The sequence below is a fragment of the Lissotriton vulgaris genome, chromosome 2_1 (assembly GCF_964263255.1).
Source record: "Lissotriton vulgaris chromosome 2_1, aLisVul1.2, whole genome shotgun sequence".
NCBI lineage: Eukaryota > Metazoa > Chordata > Amphibia > Caudata > Salamandridae > Lissotriton > Lissotriton vulgaris.
The window spans coordinates 461,581,250-461,603,576 of NC_141687.1; the positions used below are offsets into that span (position 1 = coordinate 461,581,250).

The following is a 22,327-nucleotide window of genomic DNA, read 5'->3' on the forward strand; positions in this document are numbered from 1 at the left end:
CTCTAGGATAGGTAATAGTTTAATTTACTATCCAACACCTTCCCTACTATCCACGGGGACTGGAGTTGGAATAGTAAATTAAACTATTCACTATCCAGAACCCCCCAACGCAAGTCGTTGCAACGGCTTCCGTTGAAAAACCTGCGTTGTAAAAGCATGCGTGGTAAAAGCATGCGTTGTAACAACGTACATCCGCTCCTGCTTTCTTTGAGGTGTGAGGCACCCAATGTCTTAATTGTGCATATGTAAGCCTTTTTTCAGTGAGCTTGATTACAGCTTTACATTGAATAAACAACGTATTGGTTCCTTTCACAAATAGATCTCCCAGAATTAGGCCTTCCCCATCTCTTAATATTCTGTATGCTTGTCTCCCATTGCTGTTGTAATTGTTAGTTTCTAATCAATAGGGCTAAACGGGGATGGGTAGGTAGTCAACCCCAACTTCCTATCCACAACTTCCCAGGTTTTCATGATCATGTTGATTATATCAATAACATCTGCATACTTGGGTCTAGATTGTTTAGGCAGCCAAAGAATATGCCAAAGAGTCTCAGCACTACCCTAAAGGAGCCTCAAACGTGCAGCCAAGTAGTAGCTTAATGCAGATAAGACAGAGGTGCTCTACTGTCCGAGGGACAGAATTCCCTCTGCCTTACCTTGTAACTTCTGGCCTGCTACCACTGCGACCTTGGTTCAACCTGTAAAGAAGGTTCGTAATCTTGGCATCTTGTTTGACTCCAAACTTTCTCTTGAATCTCAGGTCATGAAAACGGTGACCTGTTGCCTGGCTATTATTAGGTCTCTGCGGAAGATCCTTCATCTGCTTCAATCTCACGCTCGGGCCTTGATAGTTCGTAGCACCATTCTTAGCAGGCTTGACTATTGTAACGAGTTGTTTCTCGAGTCACCTAAATTTCTGCTTGAAAGATTGCAGAGGATCCAGTCTACAGCTGCCACATTGGCCTTGGGGTGGCCTAGAAGATCCACCTCTTCAGTGGCTTTGGCAGAATTACACTGGCTTCCTCTTAGACAAAGAGTCCAGTTCAAGTCTCTTTGCATAGTGTTTAAAGCTCTGCATAGGGTGGGTTCTGTGTCTATGCAGAGAAAATTCAAGTGGTATGTGCCTGCGAGATACCTCCGCTCCTCTGCGGTAAATCTTGTAGTAATGCCGAGATTTAGGAAATCCAGGGCAGGTGGGCGAACCTTTGGGTACGCTGCTGCCAAACTCTGGAACCAACTCCCTTTGGAGTTAAGACAACTTAGTGATTTGTGTGTCTTCAGAAGAAGACTTAAAACCTTGTTGTTTCCAAAACGTAGTCGCCTGTCTGGTTCCCTGCTCAGTTCGTGTTCTTCCTTATTTTCGAGTCAACTGCGCCAGGATGCCTTTTTGGTGGTAGTGCGCTTTATAAGTTAAATAAATAAATAAATAAATAGATAGCTCAGTGAGTCTGGGAGAGCCAAACCTCACTTATCATAGGAGTCATTAGAATGTTTCTTGAAACCCTAGCTCAATTAGCTTTCAAAATAAAGATTTCTAGCTTTGTCTGAAGAGAAACTCTTGGAATAGGGCATGGCATAGCTTGAAATAAATAGAGGATTTGTAGCAGAACATTAACCTCAACAGTGGCTATCCTTCCTAACTGTGAAAGTGGAAGTCTGCTTCATCTAATCAGATCCACAGCTTGTTTTTTTTTAGGCTTTCTCTCATTGCTAAGGTGAGGGAACCAGCACAACCTAAGTGTGGTAACCACAACTACTTTCCTGGTGGTGTTAACATACCTTTTATGGACACATACCTAAACTTGTTGACCAATGGAGAAAATATGACAATATAAACCAGACAACTGAAATCACAAGGCAGTAGGGGTAAGGATGTGCATGCACTGGCAATGGTAATTTCTGAGGGCTATATCACAGTTCCCTTTAAGTGGTAGCATGGTCATTCAACATAGAGAGGAGCCCATTTGCTAATAGGGCTTTTTACTCTTTCATACTCATGTCGGTCACCATTTATTTATCCGTCAACTCTTTTTAACATTACACTGGGTCCTGATTCTGCCGTGTTTTGCTTCTCATCCATGCCATTTTATAATTCTTTTTTTTCAACTGTCTGTTGGGGGTATTGGGTGCAAAATGATGAATATTCAGTGCGGGAGATAACTCCCCTTACCCTCCCTTGTCAGAATGCCTTTGACTCACTGCCTCTCACTTAGAAGGTTGCTTAAGGAGTTGAGTCATGGGCATGTGTGCGAGAGAAAGTCTCCATGATTTAAAGAGTTTTAGGATTGAAATATTTCAGCAATGGATTCAGCAGGAAATGGTTGACTCAGTGAAAGACCTTTCGAGGTGGTGGAAGAAGTAGCCCATCTAACGTATAAGGCTGTTGCAGTATACTAGGCAGGTGAATATAAGTTTGATAACTGTGGTTAGGAATATTGAAAAGATCGTACTAAGCACAGAGTGTGGTTTAGGTGTTATGTGTAAAGATCCTAAAGTGGACTGTGAGATTGCAAGCAGAGCAGGAATGAACAAAGACGTTAGGGAGGAAAAAATGAAGACCCCAATTTAGATTTTGGCCGGCAGGGTAATCTTCCACAAATATGCTGACGTACCTTCTCCTCCAAACCCTCCATATGCTTGCTTGAATATGAGTCAAGGAGACTGCTGAGTTTCCTATGGCAGTGTTCCGCCTGGCTCCCCTGGTGGAAACATACTCTGGCAAACTACCCATATTTAAAGTTGACAGTCTGATGTTCTTTTTTTCTGTTCACCCCTACCCAACACCTGCAGCAAAATGGAGGGAGCAGACAGTGAATCCCCCTGTCAGGCTCACACCCACCTCTTATCCCCTACCTGCACCCCTGCTGACACTTTCCACCTGCCTAAAGCTGGTGTAAAGTGCCTGCTATTTTCACCCTGGAATTGAGGAAACCCACATAGAAAAGGACCTCTGAGTCCAAGTTGATATTCCCCACTCTGGAAAGACAATTCCTAATCGCCTCTTTTTGGTGTGAAAATACTGGCCTGACTCATGGATTCCAACACTTCATTATCTCTGCCCCACAACTCACAATCAGGGCTTGTTAGAAATTGGGTTACTGGTTTAGGGGTGTAAAACCCTACTAAAAATCTCTGTCAGGTTACAAGTGAACCCCAGATTAACCTATGCTTAATCCTCTGGTAACTTGACACACAGCAGTCAGGCTTATCTTAGAGGCAATGGGCAAAGTATTTATGCAATTCTTCAAACATTATAAGTGAAAACAGAAGAAAATCCCCAAACAATTTAGAATTTAACAATTTAAATGAAAATTGTGCCTAGTGGCACAAAGCACCAACTGTGCTTATCTGGTTGGCCGAACCAGAACAAAGTAATAGGGTCAGGCTGCGATAGCGCGGGGCCAGATACATGGACAAAGTTAGGCTTGATGAACAGAGTACCTTAAATACTGCTTTGCAGATTGTTGTGAGATCCCACGTTGAGGATGCATCACTCAGAGGCAGTCCTGAAGAGCTGCAAGGCTGCAATGTGGAGTCATGCTTCATTGTAAAGGATGCCATTGACACAGGCTGGCGATACAAAGTCCTGCGTCGAAGATGAGTCGTGGTTCTGAAGAAGCTGCAGGGCTGTGATTCGAAGTCCTGTATTGCACTTCTGTTGTTCCAAAGTGGAGATGCATTTTGCTGAGTTGGTTCTGCCCTCAGGAACACTTCTGGGCTGGCTGATCACCTTCAGACACACTTCCAAGGATGCAGGACTGCAGTGGCACCCCTGAGGTGGTAATATTCATAAAAGACAGAGTGCAAGTGCTGGATTCAAGACGGTTGGAGCCTTTTCTGTCCTTGAGGCTCTTATCAGGAGGCCATCCAACCAGCTCTTGGAGTCACTCTGGTGGTCCTGGGATCAAGATGCTGGTCCAGTGCTTTCACACAGGCAGCAGCGATGCAGGGCAGCAGAGTAGCAGTCCTTAGTCTTCCACAGGGTTTGAAGGTCTAATATTTATACCTGGAGACAGCTTTGAAGTTGGAGAAGGGTCTGGAGGTTTCCATCCCCAGAGTTGTTTGGGATATCCTGCCTGCCTGACGTTGCAACAAGTTAACTGGGGACACAATAGTCTATGTCAAACTCTTTGTTAGTGTGCTCAGGCAGAGGCTTGGTGATGGGCAAATGTGGTAGGAGACAGCTCCTCCCCCAATCAAGTCAGGTATGGCCTATCCTGCCAAAACCTATTCCCCCTTTGTCTCACTGTCAGAAAATAATACACAAAGGCCAAATGCTAGCTACATTTAGTCATGTGCCCCAGGAACCAAATGCTCTGGACGAGAAAGTGACAATTTTGCAAAAATATATAAACTCAAATACGCCTAAGCTGGAATCATTCACCACACTTTTATCTTTTTGGGTTCAGGTTTGTGATTTCTCGTACCTTGGTTTTTATTTTACCACTGTTTTTTTTAGATAATTGTAACCGTTTTTTAATGTCAAACACAATATATCACATGGATCACAGGGTAAATATGCCCACTTGGCTTTGTTCAAAACATAATAACAATTATACTTTCACAAAAATTACTCATATTAAAAAAGAAACATATACTTGACAAATTAATAGTCTATTTTTAGACATTGCCTGGAAACACTGTCCGTTGGGATGGGAGCAAAGATTTTAATAGGATCAAAACAGTTCAAGATACTTTACTTGGGGATGCACAAATGATAAATATTCAATGAACCCCAATTTCCACACATTAACGTTTGTGTACAATATAGTTTTATCAGTAAGTCTGTATATTTGTGTGAATGTAGTGCTATTTCGATGGGAGATGGGAAGTATGCTGTCTGTCAATGACAGTGCTCTGCCTGATGATGTTTTGGTTACAATAAAAAATCGCACACCTCATGTCCATTAAAGCTAGGTGGATTGCAAAAGTTTGTCGTTTTAAAAAGTGGGTCATGGTTTTTAAAAAAGTTTGGGAAGCACTGGTCTAGACTATTTCCATTGGACTAAACCTAGGAGGATATGTAAATAGTTGTGCCCCTTCTATGATTGTATAAGTGAGCCAAAAAACTGTGGTGTGGATTATGTCCAGAGTAATTATCAGATCAATGCAAGTGTTTCCATCATCAATGTTCACTGTATAAATGTTGATTCCTCAGGAGTGTGGGTCTGTCTACACACAGGCCATTTGCTCACTGTGGCCTAGAAACCTGAGCCACAGTTTCCGAATAAAGCCCTACAATGCTAAAAAGGGGGCTGGTAAGCTTGTTATCCTGGTCTGGCAGTTCGGGATGGGCCACTGGAGCAGGATCAATGCTAACTTTGAATGAGGTTGTTCCTGTTCTTAATGGCAATGATAAGCTAAAGACATACTTTTCAGTGGTTCAGATATTTTCAAACATCTCCATTCATCATTTTATGCTGTTTTATTCGTCGCAGCCGTTTTGGGATGTTTCCTTTATGTATCTACGTCCTACATGTTCTCTCTCCATCACAGATACACAACAGACTAACATAGTTTACTTTTTCTATTCTAATATATTTTAGTAGATTGTTAGTTGGTATGGTGCTGGTTGTCCTGGCAGTAGATTTTAGGTCTCACTTTTCTTGGAGTTACCTTATATTTTCTGAATAAAATACACGGCACAATATTTGTACTTAATCAATAAACAGTTTTGTCAAACATGGATTACGGAACGTGCCCAAGGTAGTAGAAAGTTTGCATTTAAGTTAGGTTGCTTATACAAATTAAACAAAGAACCTTCTACATTGTTCTTTTTCTAACTTAAGAAAGAATCAGGTAGCTTTTTCTTTACCACTATAGCATAACCTATTACCATTATAGCATAACCTATAATGTTTGTGGAGAAATGTCTTGACTTTATTGGCCTCAGCAAGCTCTTTGGTGCTTTTCAAAGTTTCTCAAGCTTTTGGGAGCCCTGCTCAGCTTTTTTGGTATTTGGATAGTTGTGTATATCGATGAGATGTTGATTATGTCATGCTATAGGATGACTTTCATGACTCAAATAGAGCCATTTATGTCCCTGCTGCAAAACCTAGGTTGAGTAAATACCCAGAAGTCTCACTTCTGTCCCACGTGACCCTGTTCCTGGGGATTGTTTTAGACTTGACAGATCCATCTCTTTTCCTTTTCAAGTCAAAGATAAAGACAATAATAAGGAGATATATTCTGTTCTGAGAGTAGTGTTGTAGCTATGTTTCCGCATCCATGAAAGCAATTTTTCCAGCCCCTCTGCACTCATAATCGAAGCCTCCAGTTAAGCCATAAAATTCTGATTTGTCTGTCTTTCACCCTGACTCTTTGGTTCTTTCTCATTTTCTCTCCTCTAACGTCTCTGTTTACTCTCTATGCACCTATGTGAACTACACTTTTAAAATTCTTGGAATTAAGTATTGCTTTCAAAACATTTTCATAGGGTGGAATCGCACCTCTGGTAGGTCTTCTGCATTCAGACTTGGAAGATGTTTTAGTGAATGCGATGAATTGCATGAAGGCATTGAGTAAAGAAAATCCATCAAACCAAAAGGCAATTGCAGAAGAAGGGGCTATTCCCATTCTAGTTGAGTTTCTATCCTCCAAGACAGGTAATAATGATTATATGCACTTTGTTATATTATCTTGTCTTGTTTGTCATCTATTGTACCCACGCAAATTATGTTTAAATTAATTAAAGAAGAATTTTTATTTTGCAAATTTAAAATGTCAGCGTTTCAGCTTTTTTGTAGTTAAACAGTAAAATGCTACAGCATTTTTTACATAATCATTGAAAAAATAAATACTTATGTCTGAACGAACTGTAAGTGTCATCAGGATGACAAACTGTGCAGTCTGAAAAGAGGCCATTAAAAATATTCATGGCAAAAAAATGGGCTGTAGCTTATGGAATTTCACAAGTTATGATCTTCAGTGAAACTATAGACATATTTATATATCGATATTTGTTACCGTTTGGCATTCATTTAGTTTTAGAGAGCTGAGCCCAATAAATGTTGGAGTCTCACTAGCATTAGTTGACCCAGGTCCTTCAATATTTTTCCTCTACAGTGTTCCTCCTTAACTTTGCACTTTACTGTACATTTAACAAATGATTGACGTCCACCACCCATGATCCAAAATACTATGCAGGATACCAGTTATGACCATAAAAGCAGTCGTCAAAAAAGTTGTTTCTATTAAGGTGTAGTTATGGTGCAGTTCATCTCATCTCTGCTTGTGGGGCCCTTTTGCAGAGCTCACAGGACTAGTGCTAAACTATGAAAGAGGAAAACCAGACAAAAAGCACCTTACACCATGTCCAAACCAAAGTGATTTATTGGTTGTCCAAACCCTACAATGTGTCTTTGTGTAGGCAAGCTGGACAGCTAGCCAGCTGTAGAATATATTTTATTTATGTATTTAAGCAGTTTTGTATATCGGTAAAATGCTTGAGGCAGTACTGGGCACTGATGGTGGTTAAGCGCAGCTTTCAATTGGTTTCTATCTGAGATCTTCTCATGTAATACTGATGGGCAATACAATCTCGATACTCAAGGAGCTGTACTTAGAAGATTCACAAAAAGAAAGAAAAAAATAATGTGCATTAATAATTATTAAATGTTTTTATTGAAATAATTACATTAATGTAACTATCTTTAAATAAAATGTATTGTTATATTATTGTTTAAATTCAAAATAGGCCATTCAAATATGTATAATTAAATAATGAATATGTACTATTTGTACATATTTTTAACATTAAGTTATATTTATTTTTATTTGTAACTACTTTAAATAAATTAATATAATTTAGCATTATTTCCAATAGAGTTTTATTTTAAGTCCCTTACTCTATTATTTCTGTGGAAGGGTGTTGCAGAACCAGTGTGAAAAGAAGTAAGTTGAGTTGTCAATGTCCAATTGTTTTTTTTCCCCTACACTAGCCCTCTGGCTGGGCTGGGGTGTAGTTCTGAAAGCGCATGACTTGTCCGCTAAAGCAGAAGTCTAATTCATGTCATTCAATAAAGATAGTTGCAGCTGAAATATCAACACATGTTTGAACCTTTCCACTGAACCATTACTCCTAGGATGATGAATATATTTATTGTGTGTCATATCCCAGATATTTTTTTGAAGAATTCTTTCATTTCCATTGACTTCTGCTGGGCACCATTGTTGGTTACCAATTTTTCAGGATACCCTTCCCTTGCAACAATGGCTCATAGGAACTCAATAACCATGTAAGTAGGGACACTCTCCACCGTTTTGACTTTAAGGCATTTTGACAAATAATCAATCAGTAGCTGGACAAATTTGGGTGAGCAAACCAATACTCCATAAGGGCCTGAAATATCCAAAGCAAGTTTGTTCCATGGCATGCTTGGAGACTCAATAGGTATAACAGGAGAAAGCACAGTAATGTGAGTCTTATTGCTAATAAAACATGCACTACAATTCCTTACAAAATGCTCCGCTACTTTGTCTAAGCCCCGACACCAAAAATCATCTCTTATCCTATGTTTCAAAGTACTAATATCACCATGACCACTACTATGTGCAAGGGAAAGAACTTTTTCTTGTTTGCCCCTAGACACTACCAGCAATCCGCAATATCTCAAAACTTGATCAACTACTGACATCTTCAGGAAATGGCATTAGCTCATTCCTAAAATTTATTGTAATAGGCCAACCCAAATTCACATTTTCTTTCACTTAACACAAAGTTTCATCACTGTCAGCAGACTTAAACTATTCACTCTGACACAAGATTCTATTTAGTAATTAATAGATCATATTTACCATTTATACTATATTGATTTCGGCCATTTCATCACTGTACTTTTTCTCAACCCCACACAACGGTAAACTCAATAAGCAATAGTCCACAAAGTTCTTTGTTCCTGATACATATTCAATTTGATATTGAAATTCCTGTAACTGATATTACCATTTAGCAATTCGCAACGTGGATTTCTCACCACCATGAGTGCTAAACAAATCCACAGGAGGCTTGTGGTCAGTATGCAGAATGAGTTTATTACACCACAAAAAGTTCTTTAAATGTTCCACACGCCTCCCTGTAACTAAGGCTTCTTGTTCATTGGCGGAGTAGGTACATTCTGCTCCATGCAAAGCCCTAGAAGTGAATGCAGTTATGTCTTCTTTGCCATTAGTACTTATCTGTATCAACAGTGCACCTAAACCAGCATTGCTGGTGTCTGTCATACCTTATATTGCTAGTTAGTATTAAATGGTTTAAATGGCTGAGCAGATGCAATATCCCTATTTATCTAATTAAAAGCTCTATTAAGATCATTGTTCCATTCATACTTAATGTTCTTCTTCAAACGTTCATGAAGAACAGCTGTTTTGGATGCAAACTGGGGAACATATTTGGCATACTACTCAATTAGCCCTCAAGAAGATCTTAACTGATCCTTGCCTGATGGTAAAACTGCATCTTCAATGGCTTTCAAGAATCTGAACGTTTGGATGAATGCCATTATCAGATACCCCAAACAATCAACACCTGACTGAGCAACTTTGTATTGGTCTTTTTTAATGTTGTACCATTTTTATTGAGAATTATTTTCATTTATACTCTTAGCCTATACCAGTATGTCATCCTATAAACATGTCTTGCCATCAACTCCTTTGAACCAAACTTTCCTAGAAGAGCAACGTGGCTAAAGACCTCGGAGTTCTCGGCTGATGTTCAGGCTGCATTAATGGATTTGCCCTTTGATGGCTCAGGCCTTTTTGGGAAGAAGGCTGATGCTGCATTAGAACGGTTTAGAAAAAGCAGGGTAACAGCAAAATCTTTGGGTGTGCAATCCAGAGGCTCGGTGTCCAAAGGTATAGGGGATTTGGAAGATCTTCTTTTCGACCCTATAGGCAGACACAGCAGCAGCAGCAGCAGCAACAGCAGCAAAATCCTCTGTATAGGTCCTACAGAGGCAGACAAAGAGCTCGTCCCCGTTGACGTCTGGCCTCCTCCTCCTCCTCTTCTTCCTCTGCTACCCACCCCCTCCCACAGCAGCAACGCAGCCCTAGATCCGCCATCTCGTATTATGCGGGACCTGTAGATGGTCGGTTTACCTATTTTCTACGGGATTGGGAATCGGTTACATCAGATCTTTGGGTTCTCAATCTTGTGGAGAATGGGTATTCTCTTCCCTTTCTGGATTTTCCCCCAAATTACCCTCCTTACCAAGGTTTTTGCTCGGAGGACCACCTGTTGCTTCTGCAGGATGAAGTCCTGGCACTGTTGAGAAAATGTGCGATAGAGGTGGTTCCAGAGCAGGAAAGGGGTCAGGGATGCTACTCCCGGTATTTCCTGATCCCCAAGAAGGATGGCAGACTTCGTCCAATCCTGGATCTCAGGATCTTGAACTTTTACCTGAAGCAGGAGAAGTTCAAGACGCTCACCCTTGCGCAGGTTCTTCAAGCGCTGCTGGAAGAAGACTGGATGGTGTTGATCGACTTGCAGAATGCATATTTCACATACCAATCCTGAAGTCGCACAAGAAGTATCTCTGTTTTACGGTGGGATCGCAGCATTACCAGTTTGTGGTCCTTCCGTTTGGTCTTACTACTGCACCTCGAGTCTTCACCAAGGTGATGGCTGTGATGGCAGCACTTCTCAGAAGATCAGGGATTCCAGTATTCCCTTATCTGGAGGATTGGCTGATCAAGGCAGAATCTCCAGAGAAGGTGCTCCATCATCTGCAAGTCACAACTCAGTTGTTGCATAGGTTGGGTTTTTCGATAAATGTACCCAAATCTCACCTGGTGCCCTCCCAGCGCAACCTGTTCATTGGTGCAGTACTGGATATAACTGTATGTCGGGCATTCCTTCCTCCACATCGGATTCGCGAAATACAGGATATGATTCCTTTATTTCACAATGGAGCGGTCGTTCCAGTCTTGAAGGTCCTTCATCTGCTCGGTCTGATGGCTTCCTGCATTCTGCTGGTCAACCATGTACGCTGGCGTATGAGGGCACTCCAGTGGTGCCTCCGCAGGCAGTGGTATCAACACAACGGAGATCTCAGGGAGTCAGTGAGGATCTCCAGTGAAGCTGCAGTGGATCTGGCTTGGTGGATTGTGGAGGGCAATCTGTCTCAAGAAAAGCCCTTCCATCTTCCTTCGTCGGTTACCACAGTAATAATGGATGCATCCACTCTAGGGTGGGGTACTCATCTGGGGGATCTGGAGATCAAGGGTTTTTGGTCTCCAGAGGAAAGTTTACTTCAAATCAACCTTCTGGAATTGCGGGCGATACGTCTGGCGCTCAAGGCCTTCCTCCCTTCCCTTTGCGATCAGTCGGTTCAGGTCCTGACGGACAACACCACCGCAATGTGGTATGTCAACGAGCAGGAAGGAGTAGGGTTGCAGTGTCTCTGCAAAGAGGCTCTGCGTCTCTGGTCCTGGGTTCAGGATCATCAGATTTGTCTGATTGCAAATCATCTGGATCTCCTCGTGCCCGCCTCTCCGTCTCCCTCTCAGGGCAGATCTCCTCTCTCAGATGGAGGGGCAGGTTCTACACCCCCACCTCCAGACCTTACACCTTCATGCCTGGAGATTGAACGGGGCAACCTGAATTCCTTTTCTCTCCCATATGATGTGGTGGATGTCATTCTATCGGCCAGGTGTGACTCCACCAAGTCAATCTATTCATACAGATGGTCTAAATTTGTGACTTGGTGTGGGGAGAAGTCCATTGACCCTTTGAGGGCTCGTTTATCTGACATACTTCAATTTGCTCTTTTCCTGGCTCAGCAAGGGTTTGCTGTAGCTACAGTTAAAGGTTATCTTTTGGCTTTGTCAGCTTTTCTCTGCCTGCCGGATCAGCCATCTTTATTTAAATCTCCTATGGTTCTAAGGGTTTTAAAGGGTCTTACAAATAAATTTCCTCCTACTCCCTTTATTGTGTCTCAATGGGACTTGAATCTTGTGCTTACATTTCTGATGGGTTTCGAACCTTTGCACAAGTGTCCCATGAGACTTTTATCTTTTAAGACGGTCTTCCTGGTTGCAATTACCTCGGCAAGGAGGGTAAGTGAGCTTCAAGCTCTAGTTCAAAGCCCCCGTTCTTGACCATTCATTCTGAAGGAATGGTTCTTAGGACCAGGGCTGCTTTTCTGCCTAAGGTGGTAACTGCTTTCCATCTAGGACAGTCCATTACCCTACCTTCTATCCTCCCCCTCACCCTTCCAAGGAGGAGGAGCGGCTTCACCATCTGGACCCCAAGAGGGCGGTGAGCTTTTATCTTGATAGAACAAAAGACTATCGAGTGGATGACCAGCTCTTTGTTGGATTTGCTGGCTGCAGAAAAGGAAGAGCTGTGCACAAGCGCACTCTCTCAAGATGAATTATACTATGCATCAAGATCTGCTACTCCCTGGCGGGTAAGGACACTCCAGAGGGCATAAGAGCTCATTCCACTAGAGCAAAGTCTTCTACATCTGCTTTGTCTAGGGGTGTACTTGTAGAGGACATTTGTAGAGCAGTGACTTGGGCTTCCCTCCACACTTTCGCGAAGCATTACTGCTTGGTTTCCGAATTGAGAAGGGACGGCCACTTTACGCGTTCTGTCCTCCAGGATTTTCTGGTATAGGAGAGTGGACACCCTCCTCCGGGAGTGGGGACTGCTGTGGGACTCTATTCACAACGTGAGGAATCCACTGACAGATGTATCCATCAGAAGAACAAGTTACTTACCTTCGGTAACAATTTATTTTTTTAGTGGATACAGTATCTGTCTGTGGATTCCTTACATGCCCACCCGCCTCCCCGTTGTCCTCTCATCTATACCTAAGATTATGGTGATGTTTAATGTATATATATATATATATATATATATATATATATATATATATATATATATATATATATATTTGTTTTTATATATTGTCTTCTCATGCTTTATCTTCACACTGTGTGTGTTATCTTGAATATTTTGTACTATGTACATTGTATATGTATATATCTATTGTGTTTGTCCGTCCGGGTGCCTCGAAGGCATGGAAAAAAGGGCGGAACTGATGTCATCACGCCGACGTAGGCCTAATAAGGAGTCAGTGTCGTCAGTCGCAGTCGCGCGCGATGCCGTGTTCCTATGATGCGGGGGATATTCACAAGGTGAGGAATCCACAGGCAGATACTGTATCCACCAGAAAAAGCGTTACCGAAGGTAAGTAACTTGTTCTTCAGGGTGCTTATGATCGAGGATCATTTTAAGCTCATGTCAAGCTCCCCTTGATTATCCCACCCCAACATATTTGAACCATTCTTTTCTTCAAAAACCTCCGCTTGTGCATAATTTTTCCTCAAATGCTAATTTTGCTTTAAGTTTTCCAGTAACTTCAACTTCAACTTTAACTTCAACTTTATTTCCTCCATATGCATATAATTTTTCCAAAGACTCCTCTAACTGTACACAATCAAGTCTTTCAAATTCAGTTTTGCCTATCAAGGCTAATTAAGAATGAGAGTCTACCATAATGTTAACTAAGTGTGCAGGATTATATTTTCCAGTAATATTTGCCCAACATAAATGAGCATAAAGCCTCTTCTTATTACATTTAAAATAGATTTGGTTCAAAGCAGGATATTGTTGGAAATAAACAACCTGTGTCTATCTCCCACACTAAAAATGAATACATTTACCTCTAATATGGTCAACTTTCAAAGAGGAGGTTATAGGTTTTTGGCCATATTTTGTTCTATAGTTTTTGGTATGGATTTATCTGCATGCCTCTTGTGAACAGTCTTTATTTAGTTGGATTCTGTTTCAAAATTTGATATCCCTTTCATATATATTTCTGTTTGTTCGATTTACCTTGCAAGATTTAGAGCAGGTTTCATCTTTTGAATCACAGTAATTGCACTTTTCAGCTAATGCTCTTAAAGCAGCAACAATGCCATTGATGGATTCACTAAGATAGTGTTCCTTCTGTAAAAATCTGTGCCTCTCAAGCACAACATTGCCTTTGTGACGGAATCATCTGTCACATGTTTTCATGACAGTGTTAAAATGAATAATCCACAGATGAAAAGTAGGAAAGTTGCAGTTAGGTTTATTTCCAATAGACAATAAACTCCACCCGATGCGCAATGCTTCCATCCAGAGGCAAACCCCAACAGTGACTGACCACACGTTAGAAGTAACCACCGAACGGACGCATCGCGCGTGGATGCATTATCAAACAAATACATAGCATGCGACCACAACACGCGTGGACGCATAATCAAATAATAACATGTAGGATGCATGCACATCGCGCGACACACTGCTCGATGAGCACGAGTAATTAAAGCAACCACTACACCACCTTCCCCCTTATAACAACAAATAGAAAACTAAAGAAAAATAAAAACAAATTAACATCAGAGGGAATCATCAAATGTCAATACCTTACAAAATCATTGAACTTTCTAGGTGCTCTGATGGCTCTGCCATAAGAAGAAATAACCTGTGAAGAGGAAGCATTGGTTGAATTGGCATCAGAGGAATTAACACAACCATTGGCCGATTGAACATGAGTATCAACACACCCGTTCACATTAACAGGATTATTTAACCAATGACACCAATCCAGATCCTCAACAGGTTCATTCCTTATGTTTCTAATGATGTTCGCCTGTTGATGAGAAACTTTTACAAGATGGCGTTTGTTCCACCAACCCTTATCTTCAATGAAAGCAGCACCCTTACTGACTTTAAGAACCCTTAAAGGTTGAAAAAACTTAGATTCCCCTTTTTTAACTTTGACAGGCTTTTTGATCAAAACCCAGTCATCCATAGAAATATCCACAGGAGTAGCATTACACTTAGAATCAAAAAAAATTCTCATAAGCATTTGTTTGGCGTCCACCCTTTTTCGGATAGCGCCCAGGTCAATTTCCTTATCCCCGGATAACTTCTGAAGCCAGGAAGGGAACAATCTAGAATGAAAACCTCTGTTCCTCAATAACATAAAAGGAGAACCTCCTGTAGTACAGTGTGGGGAAGTGTTGTAATGCCAAACCTTCTTCCTAATGAAATAAATCACATTCATTCCACAAGCCAACGCCGTTTGAATGCCCTCCTTAATCACCTTATTTCCTCTTTCCACCAAACCATTAGAAGATGGGGAATATAAAGCAACTTTGAGCTGTTTAATGTCTAGAAATTTCATCATCTTATCGGAAACAAAATGAGTGCCATTGTCACTGACAAGCACCCTAGGAGCACCCTCTACATCAAAAATTCTTTAAAAAAATGAAATAGTAGAGTCAGAATCGGGTGATTTAACAAATTTGTGATACATCCACTTGGAATAATAATCAACTAATAGAATTACATACTTACATTCCTGGTCCAAAATAGAATAAGGACGTGAAAAATCAATACCGACTTTTTCCCATGCTGCATGTGGAAATGCAGCTGGAGATAAAGGGACTTTCATTGTATGCCAATGTTTATCAGAAACCAGGCATTCTGGACAAGAATCAATTAATCTCCTGACCTGTACATCCAAAGAGGGCCACCAATAGTGTTCCTTAATCCTCATAATGGTTTTAGTAATCCCTAAATGACCTTTGTGAGCTTCACCTATAATCAAAAGCCGTAATTTTAATGGAGGAATACATTTGTCCCCTCTGCGAACAATATTATTCTCAACTGAAAGCTCATCAGAAACTTGTGAAAATCTACGTAATTCACTCTCTAGACACCTGGGCTCCGGCCATCTACGGGTCGAATAATGAATAACCTTCTGAAGGACTGAATCACCTTCACATGCACATTTCCAATAATTCTCAGATAAAACAGGGGTTAACTCACCAACAGCATCCACCATGGTGACACATTCAATATCCTCAGCAGAGATATCCTCATCATCATCTCTAACCATGGAAAGTCTCGAAAGACAGTCAGCACTAAAATTTGTACCACCACTAATGTGCTTGACCTCAAAATGGAACTCCTGCAATTTAGAAACCAACCTCATCAATCTAGCTGACATACATGAAGAATTGACCTTATCAAAAATATAGACAAGAGGCTTATGGTCGGTAACAAGCTCAAATTTCCGACCCCAAATATATGTTCTAAATTTCTGAACTGCCCACACGCAAGCTAATGCTTCCCTTTCAAATGTGCTATATCTGGTCTCGAATGACTTAAGTGAACGCGAAGCAAAAGCCACTGTCTGTTGATTTCCTCCTACTTTCTGAGTTAATACTGCACCCAAACCAGTGATACTTGCATCCACTATTATGACAGAAAGACAATCATCCCTGAAAGCCTGAAAAGCTTTAGCAGACACAATCATTTTTTTAACATCATTAAAAACTTTATCTAACTCAGGAGACCAGGCAAAACTGCAGCCTTTCCTCAATAAGCCGCGTAGAGGTTCAACCAATTCAGAATAAGCAGGAACGAATGTAGCATAGTACTTTGCCAGACCGAGAAAAGATCTGAGAGAGTCCTTGTCAGATGGAGGTTTGGCTTCTTCTATGGCTCTAATCACAGAGAACTTCGGTTTAATCCCCTCACGGGATACAGTATGACCCAAATAATCAAACTCCTTAACAGCAAATTTGCACTTGTCACCGCGAACAGTCATCTTTTTAGACATCAAAATGGTAAGGACATGTTTCAAAATTGTATTATGCTCCTCTAAAGAATCAAAATGTCATCAAGGTAAGCCTGAACACCAGGCACCTTACTGAAAAGGGAATCCATAAGCTTCTGGAAGACACTCCCAGCCGAAGCTAGACCAAAGGGAAGGCGTAAAAATTTAAAAGCACCAAACGGGGTAATAAAAGTGGTTAACTCCTGAGACTCTATTGATAAAGCGACCTGATGATAAGCCGACTTTAAGTCGATCAGAGAAAACCACCTAGCCCCACCAAGATTAGCAAGAAGCTCATGGATCTTTGGTAGAGGGTGACAATCAACAATAATATTCTTGTTTAAACCACGTAAATCCGCAATGAGCCTAATTTCGCCAGTCTTTTTGCGAGCGACCATGATCGGAGCCACCCACTGTGAAGAATCAACTGGTTGAATAATACCTTGTTCATCCAAATCTTTTAAAGACCTATCTAATTCTGCATGGACACTCAAAGGGACAGATCTAACCTTATGAGCTACAGGTTGAGCCCCAGGAATCAATCTTATTCTATGTTCAAAACCCTCAACACTGCCAACTTTGTCACTGAACACAGGTTTAAACTCATCCATAATCTGTTTTGCATCAAAAGTTTGATCATCAGACATGCACTCTATGCTTGACACAGGAAGATCCCCAACCTTAACTGGATTATAATCACCAGGAACTAAATATAAACCCATGCGGGCAAGATCCTTCCAGCCAACTATATTTTTGCCTTTTTCAGCAACATAAATTTTGGTAATAGTTTCTCTACCTAAACATTGTACTAAACCCTCAAAATACCCAATCATGTTGATGTCCTTTTCACCAAAGGCCTTCTGGTTTACATCAGAACGCAACAATTCAAATTTTCTTTTCCATAAATCGTAGAAGGTAGAAAGGAGAACCAGAGTCCGCCATCACCTGTAATGGAATGCCATCAATTATAGCAGAGCGTAAAGGACCTTTTATATCGTTAACTTGGCCATTATCATCTAAAGTGACAACAATATTACTAAAAGAATTGGCTCAATCATCAATAACATCAGATTCTACATAGTTAACTGTAGGTGCTTTCTTTAAATTCCTACAAACACATTGAAAATGGCCCATCTTTTTGCAAATGACACAATATCTGTTAATAGCAGGACATCCTTGAAAATTGCCAAAATGGTTCTTCAATCCACATCTGTAAAAAAAATTAGATTGTTTCTTCTGAACAAATTTTACATTTTTGTTTTTAAAATTTACAGAACACACAGAATTGTCTTGACATGGTTCAGAAATATTAACTGAATTGACTCCACTTTTTGATGCATCAGCCATTACTTTACTAGTAATTGCAGAATGTTCAATGCTTAAAGAAAGTTCGATTACTTCATTCAGAGACGGATTTTTGCAACCAAGAATTCTCTCTTTAATCTTCCGTGAAGAACAGTTGAAAATAAACTGGTCCCTGATATAATTATCGCAAAGAGGACCAAACTCACATGGGTTGCCAAAACTCTAAGGGCAGAAATGTATTTTTCAACTTTTTCACCTTCTCTATGTTTCCTAGCATAAAAACAAATTGTTTTTAAACAAGCCACTGCTTCAAGATATACATTCCAATTACGGTCACCACTTTAAGCAGGAGGAGGAATTGGAGGAATACTTTTAAAAATACGTTGAGCTGCTTGACCAAGACACCCAAAAAGAATTGCAAATTTGCGTTCAGAGGAAAAATCCATAGCATCTATAGCAATAAGATGATTTTCAAACAAAGCAAACCATTCTTTCCAAATTATTTCAGGGCTTCCAGGTTTACTCAAAAAATGAGGAGGTTGAGTGATATGCTGTAAATGGAACTTAGCCATAGTAAAATGAACAGTACACAATATCCCCCTTTGTCAAAATTACCATCAAAAACAAATACAAACAGTGAAGAATATAGAAATAATTAGTATGAGAAAGAAAAGTGAGATAAATAAATTCATATTTGTGATAAGTTGGAATTAAAATAATTAAATGGTGAAAAGCGTGCGCGTCGCTGAATTAATGCGCTGTATTAAGAAAATCCGTGAAACGTGCGTGTCGTTGAGAAAACGCACCAATGGTAGAATTGAATCCCAAAATATGGTAAGTTTTCAAGAGAGAAAGCGTGTGCGTCGCTGTAGCAAAGCACTGATGTCTAACACATTGACATCTTGATTGCTTGTGACGCCTGTAACACTTCCGTGAAGAGCGGGAGTAACGATTGGATATCAAACGGCGAATCACAGCTGAGCCACAGGCAGAAATCGGACTAAAAGACAATCTCAGTCTTAGTCTCTTCTGGCCAATCTTCAAGCTTGTGAGATAGGGCAGTTTTTTATAGCCAATCCTCGTACTTGAATAGGAAAGTTGCAGTTAGGTTTATTTCCAATAGACAATAAACTCCACCCGATGCGTGATGCTTCCATCCAGAGGCAAACCCCAACGGTGACTGACCACACGTTAGAAGTAACCACCGAACGGACACATCGCGCGTGGATGCATTATCTAACAAATACATAGCATGCGACCACAACACGCGTGGATGCATAATCAAATAATAACATGTAGGATGCATGCACATCGCGCGACACACCGCGCGATGAGCACGAGTAATTAAAGTAACCACTACAGACAGACACATACTAATCTAACAATTCCCCTTTATTTCATTCTCCCACAAGAGACAATCTTACCAATTGTACTGGTAAAGCTTTCAGTATTAATCTCCATTCTGGACTTAAATTGTGGATCAATTAAGCTTTCTCTCACTTAGATGTAAAAGTGTCACCCAGGTAGGCTTCAAAAGGTTCATGTCTTCGTTTCCAGTTTCATGTTGGAGTACCAGGAGTTGCTAAAAAGATAGGTGGTGGAGTAACCCCTCCCATAAATGTTGCATGCGCCAAATTGCTTCACACGATATCCACTAATATAATATAGGTTAAAATAATCTGGTTTAATTTAAAACAATATGCTTTAGGAAAAACCAGATGGGGCTGTTGAACACGTTTATAGCCGGCACTCTTGAAGAAGTTTTCCAGACTTCACCTTCACTATGGAGTTTCAATGAATAAAAGAAATTGCCCAATTCAAGATAGCACCAATGCCAAAACCTTGCATCTCATGAGTGGAGAAAAAACAATGCTGTGTACACATACACAGAGTTACAAAAACAAAGGTCTTTAAACATTTACAATAAGGTTGTGATAAATATAGACCAGAATCACACTATATTTAAGATGTCCAGACGGACAACAAATTTAATGAATCACAAAAATTCAGAATAATTAAGAGCATGTTAATAGAGTGGGACACAATCCTGCGTCATACAAAAACACAAAACAATTACATATGGACAAGAACATTTCAGGCAACACAAAAAATAGCTTATGGCCAATACAAATAATAAGGCCATGCTTTCCAATTAACAGTTACTGCACTAGTTTTAACACATTGGATTAACGTGCAGACTGCTTAACCAAGTCGACGACGTTTCAATCCTTTTTAAAAAATACTAGGGTCATCATCAGGATTGGTAATATAAAAACCTGAAACAATACACTGCCTGTGAAGGAAAGAAAATGGGAAAAAGGCAGAAGACAAAATAATATTAGAGGACATATTAAGAGAAATTGGAGTTTGACCAACAGGTGGTAGCTAATGTGAATGCTAATTAAGTGAGTGCTATAATCAGAAAAATACTGGGGCACGGCTTATTCCAATTGTGTCAAGTAGTGCAGCCTACTATTGCAAGGAACAGGGCAACAAGAATCTTTGTGAATCATGCTCCTTACTGTGTATTAACTGCCGGTAGCTAGAGGAAACAATATAATCGGAGTTCCGATATCTGTGGTTGTACAAGTTGGTGAAAGGACCATGCGGCGAGTGAGACTTATAGTCTGCAGCTTGAATTTACAAACGGACGTTGGGGAGTGGCGATTCTAAATGCAAGCAGGCATGCCACGTGACAACGCGGGCACCAGAGAAGTGCATGCTGCAAGAACGGGCAAGACAAAGCGCATTTAAAACGTGACAGCGTGGTAGAAGAATGACATGTTCCAAGTGGTCAGTCGTCAGTCAGCAGCTTCCAATATAGCAGACAGGAGACAGGAGAGCCAATGGGAGCTTGTTGCCACTGAAAAGAAGTAAGTTGAGTCATGAATGTTCAGTACGTTTATTTCCTGCCAATACGTTACCACATAGGGCAGCAACTGCCAACTCTGAAATGGATCAGCTTCATCCCCAAAACACCCTTCCAGGTTATAGAATGTAGCACAGCCGTGAATGGCCATGTGTAGTGCTGGACTTAATGCTGTTTTTTAGTAGTAGCTTACACGCAAACGTTGTGAATACCAAAAAATAGGAAACTTGCTCAGAAGTGTAAACTTACTCAAAAGTGTAAGTTTCCTATGCGAATCAGGCCCATTGTATCTTTGATAGATTCGGAACTCTATTTCAAATCAATAAAGGGATTTGAAAGCATGAGAGGTTGACCTGTGATTATTGCTGTTTTTTCCCTCAATTTAGCTACCTCATTTTGGATTATTGTTAATTTTTGAATTTGTGATTTAGATAGGTCACTCTAGATAATGTTGTAATAATTAAGTCTCAATAGAACTGAGGTTCTTGTCGGTTCAATGAAGTGGTTGGCCTGAAGCAAACTTTTCTCAACATGGATATTTGATGGTTTCGTTTTTCATTGCAGCATTTATCTGAGAAACAAACAGCATCTCAATTTCAGAGGACTCCAATATGTTTCCCTTTTTTCCCACCACATAAGGTCATGTGAAAGGTGGAAGTGAACTATTCTAGGGAGGGCCTTATACAATGGGTGACATGGCAGCATAGTGCATCATATCTGTACTGTAGTGCCATGGTCAGAGAATGGGCACAAATCTGGTAGTGTCACATACCACAGGAGATGTGCTTCTAAATAGCATACAAGATCTTGTATTGCATTAAAATTCATAGCTAACGCATGGCATATCCTGCTATCGGTAATGCTGAGATACTTCAGCAGAAGGAGCTCGACTCTCCAAGAAAACAGACACAATTACATTCATGAAATACTAATCTAGAATGTACTATCAAGGGTTATAGTTGGCTACTATCCACATTAAGAGTCAGGAGAGGTAGAAGTTATAAATCAACTACTTAGCAATATTCCCACTGAATTGAAGTCTTGCTGCAGAACAATTTCTGCTAGATTGTATTTGATAATGTTCTTGCTGCTCTGGCATTTCCCCTGTACTGTATGTTTATCCATATCAACCGAAGGAACACCTGCCTAAGGTATTATGGCTTTCATGTACTTTACAGCAAAGAGATAATTGAGGTTCTGTTGGGAAGGAGATACCTGCCCTCATGGAATTTTGAGTTGTACTTCTGGATGGTCTGTCAATTGGTTGAACAGTATACACTTCCTCTAGCTGTCACCATCCACAAAATAGCTTGCCAACCCTAAATAATAATATTCACATAGAAGCAGTACACTTACTGGCTGAGCTGTACAGCCACTTCAAATTAAAAATACATTCTTCTTTTCCCTAAAAGGTAAGCAGGCTATTTATTCGTAAAGTGTCAACACATTTGTCTCCTGCATCGACTCAAGGGAGAACACTGGGCCTGCTGTGTTGTTTAGACATCTTTAAATGGATTTCTGCTCAGATTAGTGT

General features: G+C 40.4%; 1 protein-coding gene across 1 annotated transcript in view; it reads left to right on the forward strand.

Moving 5' to 3' along the window:
- ANKAR (ankyrin and armadillo repeat containing) overlaps positions 1-22,327 on the forward strand; it is a 1,392,657-nt gene that overhangs the window by 1,007,196 nt on the left and 363,134 nt on the right. Inside the window, exon 17 of the mRNA XM_086955361.1 lies at positions 6,437-6,605. Coding sequence (XP_086811487.1) covers positions 6,437-6,605 — 169 coding nt within the window. The remainder of the gene's footprint in view (positions 1-6,436; positions 6,606-22,327) is intronic.